Raw genomic sequence first — 12457 nt, forward strand, 5'->3', positions numbered from 1 at the left:
CACACATATCAGTGTCACAGCAGGTGCTAAGAGCATGGCCCACTCTAGTCTTCGCTCTGCCTCTTTCTCCATAGATGTGTGTATGCATGTCTATGTGTTTGTATACACCTGCATGTAAATAGACCCACACACATTTAGTTAGAATACAGGAGAAAAGAACATGTTAGGCAAAATGTATTAAGGCATTTTGTTCAGCCCTGCCAGCAGACATCACCAGGCACTTGCTTGGAAGCAAGCTGTGCAGGACAGTGTTACCACTTCCAATCAAATTGACATCATGGCATGCCATTTCATTTATCCAAATAATTGACTTTTCAAATTAATTCATTCAGATACATTGACTCCTATTCTTAGAATAATGTCCTACTCAGTAGCTGTTTTGATGATGGTAATAAAAGTTTCTGGCAAATTATGTCATTGGAATGTATTCATTTTATTGATGGAGACAATGTTATAATTGGTGAGGTGGGAGAGGAGAGAAGCACCAGATTTAGCAAGAAACAAGACCTAGGTTCACATCTTGACTGTGCCATCCTGGTTCTGTGACCTTGAACAAGTCATTTAACCTCTTTGAGCCTCAGTTTCCTTAACTATAAGGTGAAGATACTTTACCTACTTTTCAGGATTGTTATGAGAAAAAGCACTCTGTAAATTATGAAGTGTGGTAAAGGAAAGCTATGGTTTGGGGTTTTTTCCCCCATTTAACAAATCTGTTCAAAAGTCTATGTTTGTTTAGCAGTCTTCTAAAAATGATATTTGTCTGATAGGGCATTCATACAGATTACTGGTATTTGAATACCTATACAGTAGTAAAGTCTGATATATTTTACAAAACATAGAATGCTAGAATGCATAGTAAAGTTACAGGTTGGATTTCTTAATGAGCTTAAGTAGCTCACATTGACATAAATTTTAAACTGCAAAATGCTTTACTCACACTGCAAGTATTATATCAAGTTTTCAAGGGAGGTTAGAATATAAGAGCTATTACTTTGTATCTAAACTTTGTTAACATGTAAGATTGTTGATATACTGCATAAAAGGAAGAGTTGCAGTCTTTTTTAAATAAAATTTTAATTTAAAGCAAATGTTATTTGTAAATTGTACTTGTAAATGCAGAAATAACAAAATATGGTTCTAAAGTAATGTGCCTGAGAGGGTAAATTCTGCTTTTCCTTCCTTCTGTAATTAAAATTTGATCTGTTTTTAAAATGTTGGATTGGTGGCTGTGATGCTTTGTAAATTATTATACCTACACAAGTTAAGCTAACTTGTCATAGTCATTCAAAAAATAATTTCTCTTGCTTCAACATACTTTGTTAACATAAAGATATGAGATTTCCACAAAGAAATTCATGGAACTTCAGTTTGTTCTTCTCTTGAGCTCATGGTCCTATTATTTTTCACTCCTCACCCTTCCAAACATCACCAGTTGGCACATGACACAGAAAAAGTTTAAAAACTCAGAAATTCATAAAATATGTGTATAGTATTGTATAACATCAACATATTTTATCTTTTAATACCATAGTAATTCAGAATTCTCTGGTACAAAGGGAGGGCCCCAACACCCACCATATGGAATGGATAACTGTACATGCACGTTTTTGACTTGAACCCCACTCATGATAAAAAATGATCTTTAAATAGCATAGGAAATTTTCTCTTCACCACCTCTTCTAGTCAGAGGATGATCATGTGTCATTTTTCACAGAATCTGAAATCAAGAAGACAGAATTGTCTAATGTTATAGCTCTAATCTGAGCTTTACTTAAAGTTCCTTAGTTTGGGTACATAGGGTAATTCACCAAGTAATTCATGCCACTAGTACAACATTTTAAAAGACATATCTCGTTTTATTGGCTGTCATATTTAAATGTAGTTCTGGGGGAAAAAAGACAAAAAAAAATTTATCCTCTTCTAATTTATTATTGTATTTGCACTAAAGTTGCTTTGTATTTTAGAACGTTTTAAAAGAATGCCATATGTAACAATATGCTACCATGATCATTTTATTCCACAAAGGTTTGGTACAATTTAGCCATTTTGATCTACTCTTTGAGCTCATTAAAATGCAATTCAACCTACAGTTTTCTTAGCTTATTATTTTTGTCTGTATAGTACATTCAGTGTGGACATCCATTCTTTGTGTCATCTAGGTGACGTAGTGGAAAGAGCATTGGACTTGGAATCAGGAAGACCTGAATTCAGATTCTTCCTCAGACATTTATTACCTTTGTGACTGTGGGCAAATCACTTAACTTCTCTCTCAACACTGTGTGTGTGTGTGTGTGAGAGAGAGAGAGAGAGATGCATAAAGGTTAGTTACTATTATTTCCCAAAGAAAGTGAGTGTAAGGAGCTGATAGTAGGAAGCTAAAGAAAGCTGCCTGGCACAGTGTCTTGGAAATAGTAACTGCCTGATATGTGTTTAGTAACATGATGTCATCAATAAACTTTTACTTACCCACCGCTGAAATTTTTTTCAGAAGCTCTCCCCAATTTCTTTCAAGGTCCAAGGTCATTGCTAATTTGTATAGCTGATTATTATTGGGTTTTCCCAAAGGTCTTTAATATTGATCTTTCTCCTTTCCTAAAGCTCACAACTGCAGTAAAACAATGATGCCTTCTTCTGTGCTACCAGCCCGAGCAGATGACCTGGATTCCTGTATATTAAGATTTCCAGACCTGGATTTGAAAGACACAAACCTTACTTCTCCTAGTAGTAGTCTCAGAGCAGGATTAGATGCTAATATGAGGAAGAAATATGCACATGCAAAGAAAAAGGTAAAACTTCTCTCAATATGTTATGTATGATCACACAAAATAAGTCCAGCAAAAGCTCTTCTTTTTAAATGCTCATGAAATCACACTGAGCCTTGCAAATATATTTCGGAAATTGTCTAGGTGTAATAATTGTTTGATTCTAAAAAATTTCGTGGACTTCATCCTTTAATTCACTTAAAAATAATAGGTGTCTTTAAAAAAGAGACTTTTGTTTGTTGTTTTGACTCTTTATCCCCTCTCACTAGTACATTATCTTGAACATAATGCTTAATGAATGTTTTGGGAGTTTTTGAACCAAATTTGTGATTTCATTGGATTGGGGACACTCCTGGTGAGAAAACTCTCTCTGTCTACCAGTGCAGATCAGCACCTAATTTCATCTAAAAGTCTTAGGTACCTGGGAGCATCGGGATATTGATAGCAACTCGTCCAGAGGCACACAGCTAACATGCCAGAGGTAGAACTTATCCCAAGGTATTCCTGACTCTGAAATGGCCTTTCTGTCCAATATATTTTACAGCTTCAGATTGATGTTACTTGTTAATTTAATGATGTCTTCTTTTTTTGCCACGCGTACTTTCTTCTTCTATTATCTCCTTATCCTAGACTCTCGTAGGAACAGTTTCCCTGACTCATGATTCCCATGAAAGTCATACTCAGAGGGATTTAAAAGGAGAAGCAACAGGTTGAATTTAATGTAGGCTAAGACTGGATGTGAACTTAAGCCACAGTCGTTCCTTTTTGCTCCTGGGAATATAAGCCAGGACTTGTTTTCTTGGGAAGTCATGGCTTACTTCTATGTAGTGTTTTGTGCTTATAATACTAGTTGATTTTCACAGTCCTGTGAGAGAGTGTGAGACTTCTGATCAGCACCTTACCAATGAGGGAATGGAGACTCAGGCCATTTAGATGTGTCTAAAGATATTCAGACTATTTAGACTTATCAGAAATCATGCGTTAAGGGACAGAATCACTATGTTCAATTTCTGGCCTTGTCACTTATTGTGTGGCAGAAATCAAGTCCAGTGCTCTTTCCATTATAGCGCATTGACTCTTTTTTTAAAAATTGAATTGAATTTATTTTTGTTATATGTTAAGTTCCTGTCTCCCACCTTCCAGTAGTAAAGAAGGCCCCCATTTCTCTCTCTCTCTCTCTCTCTCTCACACACACACACACACGCGCGCGCGCGTGGTGGGGGTAGGGTGTGGTTGTAAAACCACACTGTGCATACTTCTGTTTTATCAGTTCTTTTCCTGAAAGTGGATAACCATCTCCTTTCATAGGTCCTTTATAGTTGATTTGAGCATTTATAATACACAGAGTTAACTTAGTCATTCACAGTTGTTTCTCAAACAATATTGCTGTTAACCATATACAGCATTCTCCTGGTTCTTTTCATTTCATTCTTCATTATTTCATAAGCCTTTCCATGTTTTTCTAAAATCAACCAACACATCATTTCTTACATCACAGTAGTATTACATTACAATCATATACCACAATTTGTTCAGGCATTCTCCAATTAGTGGGCATCCATTCAGTTTCCAGGTCTTTGCTGCCACAGAGAGATCTGCCATTAATATTTTAGAACATATACATTCTTTTCCTTTTTCCTTGATCACCTTGGAAAAGAGACCTAATAGTAACATTGCTGGGTCAAAAGGTATACACAGTTTTATAACTCTTTGGGCATAATTCCAGATTGCTCTCCAAAATGGTTGGATTAGTTCACAGTTCATCCCCTACAACATTTGTTATTTTCCACTTCTTTCATTTTAGCCAATCTAGTAGGTATGAGATGATATCCCAAAGTTGTTTTAAATTTGTATTTCTCTGATAATGATTTAGAACATTTTTTCATACAACTATATATAGCTTTGATTTCTTTATCAAAAAATTACTTGTTCATGTCCTTTGACCATTTATCAACTGGGGAATGATTTGTATTCTCTTAAATTTGGTGAAGTTCTTTATATAACTGAGCTATGAGACCTTTATCCAAGAAACTCTATAAAAATTTTCCCCCAGTTTTTGGCTTTCTTTCTAATCTTATACAGAAACTTTTAAATTTATTATAATCAAATTATATTTTGTTATAATCATTATATTTTATATCTCACAATGGTCTCTATCTCTTGTTTATTCATAAATTGTTCTACTGTCCATAAGTCTGATAGGTAATATATTCATGTTCTTGACAGCTCACTTTATATCTAGGTCATACATCCTTTTTGACTTTATCTTGATAAATAGTGTAAGATATTGGTCTATACCCAGTTTTTGCCAGACTACTTTCCTTTACCAAATAGTAAATTCTTATCTCCAAAGCTTAAATCTTTACATTTGCCAAACACGAGGTTACTGTAATCATTTACTGTTGTGTATTTGATGTGTACTCTGTTCCACTGATCCACCTATTTCTTAGCCAGTACCAGATAGATTTGATAATTATCGCCTTACAATATATAAGATCTGGTACTGTTAAACCTCTTTTCTTTACATTTTTTAATTAATCCCTTTGATATTCTTGACCTTTTGTTTTTCCAAATGAATTCTGTTATTACACACTTTTATCCATATGGTACAAATGTGTTTTTTTTTTTTTAGGTCAGGGAAACCTAGTTACTAATAAAGAAATTGTTCCATGCTATTTGAAGCAGCATTTCTATTGAATTTTAAAACTAGGAAGAACTTTAGAGATCATATAGTCTATAGTTGGAGAAACTGAGGCCCAGAGAAGTTCAGTAATTTAACCTAGGACTTAAAGCAAAAACCCTAGAGAAAAGGGCTTCATAGAAATTAACCCTTCCTACTAAAATCTTAGGTTCTTCATAGCTTTGTCTATTAATAAGAACACTAACTAATGCTGTTTCTAATGTGTTACAGGCATTTGCCCTTTTGGTCAAAACAAAGGAAATTCCAGAACCCACCAGCTGCTCTTCATCGCTCTGCAAGGGAGCGTGGTGGACATGCTGCCAGCAGATCTTCAAAGACCAAATTGGTATCCACAAACATATAGCCACCCAGCATGCAGGAGATGTTTGTCATCAGACCTCTTCTGTTTTAAAGCAACTGGCTGCTGAGGCTGGCACCCCCAAGCCTTATGTATCTGCAGATAAGACAGATGGATTAAATGTGCCCCCTACCTCTAACCATCAAGTGTCCATCCACCTCCCAGACACGAGCTGCTTTAAGCTTGATGAGCTCATGAGGTTAGGTTTTCTTTATTTGCTTTGAATTTTTTAATCTCTCCAGTCATCTCAGTAACTGTTGCCTACTTCAAATCATAGATCTTTCAGATATTCTTAGATATACTTACATACAACATCTCATATTGTTGTCACATACTGTAGATACTGTAGCTTGCTCTTTTAAGCATAAAACTCCTTTCAGTCATATTTGGTGGAATTATTTCTCACATATAAAACACATGGTTCTTAGAGCATACTGAATGTAATTTAACTTTTTCTGCTAGGTTATCATGCACATCAGTGGACTATGCTATAATATACTGATATCCTTGGAAGACTGAGATGTATAGAATTGATGTTGTATCCTCTTACTCAGTATTTTACCCACCTTCTAACTTTTTCCCTTAGTTTTCCTAAGCTGTTCCCAACTCAGAAGTAGTTTCCCCTTCTTATTCTTCTTCTCTCAACAAAATAAGAAGGCATCTTTAGCAGTGAAGATGGATAAAGCCAAGTCTAGCCAAACACCTGAAATTAGGCATGATGAACTGGTCACTTTGCCTCCTAGAAGTTAGAAAGTGATTCTGGTTGCCTGGTATCTTCTAGCGTTCTTGCCAGAAAACCAAGAAGCATGGGACAAGCACTAGGAAACAGGAGGAGATGAGAAAAGAGAACAATAGACGTTAGAGGTGGCAGCATTTTTGATGAGGAATGTGGCAATGCGAGTGTCAAACAACAGACACTTTCTTTTTGGAGAAGAGAGTGATGAAGAAGTAGGCCGGACAGATTCACAGGTCAGGCAGCTCTTCAAGTACTTGAATTCAGTTTTCAGTTCAGTATAACAAAATAACTATTGATCACTTGATATGTCAAAGGCATGAGGTAGCCCATGTGTGACACAAACTAAGGGAAGCCAAGAGTAATGAGTTGTCAGCTCCGTGAGGGCTAAAACTTGTGTGTTACTTGTTCTGGTGGGCTTCCCCAGAACTTAGCACCGTGTTCAGCACGTAGCAGGTGTTTAATAAGCACCAAAAGACTTAAGAGGGAATCTAGCCAAGGGGCGAGAGACCTCTTGTTGTTCCCTGGTGACAGCAGGGGGCAGCAGAGTGCCTTACCTGAGACAAAAAAAACCTATATCCAAGGTCATGGTACCTAGATAATTCAAGGAAGCAGGGAAGAGGGAACTAATTAGATTACGTGGCACCAACCAATCAGAGAGGGAGGAAGTCCGTATGGCATAGTTGTGACTCCAGAACAGTCAAATATTGAAAACTAAAGAACAGTCAGTCAGAGGTAAGTTTGACACTGACAGATGTAGGCATTTTTTGTGACCTTAAAGAATCGTCATCATCATCATCATGTTCCAGATATGGGCCCAGAAGCATTAGAAAATCTTAGAGATCATCAGGTCCAACCCCTTCTTTTTATAGATGAAGACACTGAGGCCTAGAGAGATTATATGATGTGGCCAGAGTCTCACAGATAGCAAGTGTTGAGGCAGAGATTTGAGCCTAATTCTTCCTGATTCCTGTTCCAGCAACACCCTGTCACAGCTTCTTCTGTCTCCACTGGGCCAGATACTGGGTTAGAATAATAATAACTGTCATTTGTCACCACTTTAAAGCTTGCAAAGCCCTTTACATGTGTTTTCTCTTTTGGTCATCAGAACAAACTTTGAGACTCTTCTCTTTTCATAGAGGGCCAAGGAGGACTAATCTTGAGAAGAGCCAGAGACAATGAAAAAGAAAAGAGATAGGCCAATCCATGGGGCTCCCAGAAAAAAGAAAATGACTGGAAGACCTGTTCAGGACTGAGAAGTGTCATTTGGACTGGGAGAACATGCTGTTCCTCCCTAACTATCCCCACTTATACATAACCCTCTCCATGTTGCAGTCCCCATCCCATTCCTAACCTACTCCCACCTCAAACTGCAGTTCTTCACCCCTCCCCCAATCCGGCAATCCGCTATCATGTTGGATCTCCTACCTTAGGCTAAAGGAGTCACCATCAGTAGATTGGAGTGGGAGGAGTTTTTGATCTCACTGTTAAGGGAACAGTAAAGGTAAAAGTTTTTCTGACTTGCCAAATTGGAATTCTAAGCACAGTTCCCTCTAAACTCAGTCAATAACAAGCATGTATTAAGTGCCCATTATGTGCCTGACAGGTGCTAGGTATACAAATATAAATAGTAAAACAATAGTGACTCTCAAAGAGTTTATATTCTAATAGGAAAGACATGTACATAAATAAATATGTGCAGAATAAAAAAGGTAATTAAATATAAGGTAGTTTAGGATGGCAAACACGAAAATGTTTTATAATATTAGTGCTTGAGCAGTATCTTGAAGGAAGAAAGGGTTTCAGTGAGGTGGAAATACGAAGGGAGGACACGCTAGGCACGGGGGATAGTGAGTGCAGAGGTGTAGGCAGGAAGATAGAGCCACGAGAGACAGAGGAGGCGGCCAGTGTGACTGATCACAGAGTGAGGAAAGGGGAGTAATATACAGTGAGGCTGGAAAGGTAGGCTGGGGCCAGGTTATGAAAGGCTTTAAAAAGCTAAACAGAGACGCATACATTGTCCCAGAGGCAATACAATTATAAAGCACTATCATATTTGGTTATACGAGGTTCTGTAGTATTGTAAACGCAGTACACTCGAAGAACATTGTCAACTAAATAGGCTTCTGTTTGCTAACCTGGGAACCTTGCCATCCTTATACTGCTTCAATGGGAAAATGTTCCCAACCACTTTCCATACAGGCTTTTAGAATACAGTCCCTGTATTAGTTGAAGACTGTTTTTATTCAGGCAGGCTCTGGATAACTATCTGGAGTGCTGTAGAAAAGATTGATGCAGTGGCTTGAACTAGATGATTTCTGTGGAGCCTTTTACCTTAAAAAGGGACCTTTCAGCTATATAAATTCTGTAGTTAATCAAGTCTGGATAGCGAGGTTCTGATCCTTGTTACCAAATTTCATTTCTATCCCAAAGGCTTTTTAGGACTGATTGCTTCAATGTGAAGACAACATAGTAAGCAACTGTATTTTTTTTCCCTCCAGGTCTAATGGATGCCAAGAAACATCATTTAAAAAGCTCTTTGTTTAGGTTCACTGTCATTGACTTCAATTAGTCACCAAGTCCTTAGTGAATAAATAAAAGGAGTGAATTATCTCTCTTTGGGATATAAAAGCAATACACTGATACCTCTATTAAGGAATCTTGTGGGAACAAAGCTCCTTTATAATGAATTCATTTGAGGCAGAGCAAGCATTCTTAGCTACATATGATAAAAAATACCTCAGTAAACTGATTCTCTGCTAACCCTAGGTAAAGTTTTGAAAGCTCCCCTTTTGTTCCCACCCCTACTTCTAGCATCTCTCCCAATTTTAGTTCTTTATGCTCACTCCATCCTTGCTATCAAAACAGGAAAGGATGTGATATCAAGTCATATATAACCTTTGGTTGACTACACTTAAGTATACATAGATTTAGGTGTTTCTTCCACTGGTGTCTACATTTAAAGCTTGATATCTTTAGCTGTGAGAGAAATTTTCAAAATCAGTAAGCAGGTAGGAAGAAAATTGGTGGAACAAAGAGGCCCCAGAAATCATTTGTGGTCTCATTCTCTTTAGTTATCCCTTTCCCCACCTTCCCTGAGGTGGACGAACCTAGCTTAGGGAATCTAGCTGCTGTGGATCAGAGGAATCTCTCTTATCTCTGGTTTCATCTAGGGTCTGGAACTCACTCTGTCCTAGGACATCTCCCCCAAACCTTCTGTCTCAAGACACCCAGTTGTTTATTCTAGCACATTGGATGTCTTATTCGTTACTAGCAAATGCTTTCATCCCATAGTCCCCCCATAGACAATGTCCACTTTCCTTCTATTTTATTCTTACCTGTGGTAATGAAGTTTCTGACCTTTAAAAAAAAGTATCTTTGTAATACACTTTGTAATTAGATATGTAGCTATTTAAGATACATTTCCCTATAGGAATTTAAATCTAGGTGGGGAAACTCAAGGAAAAAATTAGCCCAGTAATATAAGAGAGGACATACGGTAAGTGCTAGGTTGTGTGCTATAGAGGAAGGGATAGTTGATAAACTCCAAAATAGGTAGGAAGGCATCATAGAAGACAGGATTTGATCTGGGTCTTAAAAAACAATTAACTTTCAGATGAGAAAAGGGAGGGAAGACAAGGTAGGCATAAACTGTGCTAGTTATAGGTTGGTTTCTGACCTTAGATTCTGGCTGGAGATGCAGTACTGATTATGACTTTCTTGGCTTTGGCTACTGATTTTCCTATTTGTTTTGTTTGATCTTTTTGCAGTGCCCAGAATAGCAATCAGGGAGTAGTACTATTATATTATTGTTACTGTGATGTGGAGGATCCAGAATGGCTTTGTGCTTGGCAGAAAGCCTTGTGCCAACACCTGCACCTCACAGGAAAGGTAAGGTTTTTTCCAACTGGTATTTTCCTATGTTTTTTCTTTAGTGTAATTGTTATAAGGGCAAGCCTCAATTAAAGAAAATCTCATGGACAAAGTTTAACACATAAATATTATTCATTAGTGCAAAAGAATTCATTATGGGGTTTGTCAACTATTGAAATTCTAGTGTTCATTTAAAGTACAGCTTAGTTTTATACACAACTTTTCAAGAATACCTGCTATGGAAAGTGAGATTCATGTATATTTTCTTTGTCACTTCCCCCAGTAACACTAGTGGTAGGGAGTTTCAGCTCATCTTTTGCTACCTAATGAAACTAAGGGCCTTTTGCGATAACATTTTTTAAAGAAAAAGATGTTTCTTAAGAAATGGGTCCATTACTTAATTTCTCCCTGGACAGGCAGTGAAGCGTGTTGGAAGAGTGCTGGATTTAAAACTACCTCTACTACCTCCTACCTGTATGACACTGAACAAGTTACTTGACCCCTCTGGACCAAAATGTCCTACACTGAACTAGATGAGCTCTGAGGTACATGAGGTAGAGGAGTACAGCTCTCAATTTGAGGCTGTGGTCTTTGTCTCCCCTGGCCATTGCCTTCAAGCAGCTGATAAAATTTCTCTTCACTTTGTGCTTCCATAGGGTTTTTGTAAGGAAACCACTTTGTTAATTGTAAAGTACTGCATAAATGTGAACTATTATTGTATAAATATACCCTGGAGGCAATCTAATACGGGGGAAAGATTTCTGGATTTCTAGAGCATACTGGCATACCCCTGTAATCTCTTCTCGGAGGGTGGCTGGCATTCAAACCAAGACAGGCACCCATGTGGTGAGCTCACAGAATGGCTAAGACTGAAAATGAAGTACATTAAAGCTTCTGTGTCAGTCAGAGGAGGTCGAAACTGTGAGTGGCATCTGAACTTCTAACCTGGGCAAGACAGGGAGGTGATACGGTCTTTTTAAAAACAAAACAAATTTTTTTAAAGAAAGACCTACTATGCAGACCAAGGGAGGTGATAGTTCTGCTGTAACGCTCTGCCCTAGCTGAGTATTATGAATGAAATATTGTGTACTATTCTGCATACTGTGCTTTAGGAAGGATATAGACAAACAGCAGCCCATTCAGAGGAGGACAGACAGGATGGAGAGGTGATCCAAGACATGATACGAGGAAATGGGGATGTTTGAGCTAGAGAAAAGAAGACTTGGGCAGAAGAACATGAGAGCTAACTCTCTAAGGAATTAAAAGCTACTACATGAAAGAGGGAGTAAACTTTGTCTTCTTGGCCCCAAAAGGAAAAATTAGGAGCAAGGGATAGAAACCAGATTTAGGTTAAACATAGGGAAAACTTGCTAAAAATTTGATCTGTTCTGAAGTGTACTGGGTGAACTCAAGTAGCACCATGCAGTGGCTTGGCTATGGCTGTATATAATCTCTATGACAGAAATGTTAGAGGAGATTCCTGTTAAGGTGGGGGTTGAACTAGATGATCTGTAAAGTTCCTTCCAAATCTGAGATTGTGAATCAGCAGTTAAGTTAGCTAGAAAACTAAAGTTAACTGGAAAATTTAGCTCATCAGAATGAGGTAAATCAGATATTAAGCTTATTGCTATGTTCGTTCAGCTCTCTGCATTGATGCAAGTGGTGAACTGCACAGAGCTAAGCCTTGATCTCCAGGATCCTTCACTAGGGATCTCCCTCCAACGTGACAGGGACTGTCTTTTGGTCTATTCATTTTCCAGCTTTCAGACCCAACCAACTGTACTATCATCTACCCCACATGTCTTAATTTTTGTCCAGAAGGATAAAATGATAAAGAGATTTTGGCAGATCTTTTGCTGAAATCCAAGTTAACTGTATTTTTGGCACTCCCTTGATTTGCCTGTCTAGTAACTGTCAGAAAAGGAAATTAGTTTAGACAGGCATAACTTCTTCCTGAGAAATCTCTACTGGCTTCTCCTTCCACATGCTTACAAACCATCCCTTTAAAAACACATTCTAGAAGTTTTACAGCAATCAATCATTCCTCCCCA

The 12457-nt window shown here is 37.7% G+C and overlaps 1 protein-coding gene across 2 annotated transcripts in view; it reads left to right on the forward strand.

The window, feature by feature from the left end:
- TSTD2 (thiosulfate sulfurtransferase like domain containing 2) overlaps window positions 1-12457 on the forward strand; it is a 36216-nt gene that overhangs the window by 5576 nt on the left and 18183 nt on the right. For both annotated transcript variants that reach the window (XM_036741497.1, XM_036741498.1), the window contains exons 2-4: window positions 2599-2786; window positions 5674-5999; window positions 10304-10424. In XM_036741497.1, the coding sequence (XP_036597392.1) occupies window positions 2619-2786; window positions 5674-5999; window positions 10304-10424 (615 nt within the window). In that variant the 5' untranslated portion in view covers window positions 2599-2618. The remainder of the gene's footprint in view (window positions 1-2598; window positions 2787-5673; window positions 6000-10303; window positions 10425-12457) is intronic.

The sequence above is a fragment of the Trichosurus vulpecula genome, chromosome 1 (genome assembly GCF_011100635.1).
Source record: "Trichosurus vulpecula isolate mTriVul1 chromosome 1, mTriVul1.pri, whole genome shotgun sequence".
NCBI lineage: Eukaryota > Metazoa > Chordata > Mammalia > Diprotodontia > Phalangeridae > Trichosurus > Trichosurus vulpecula.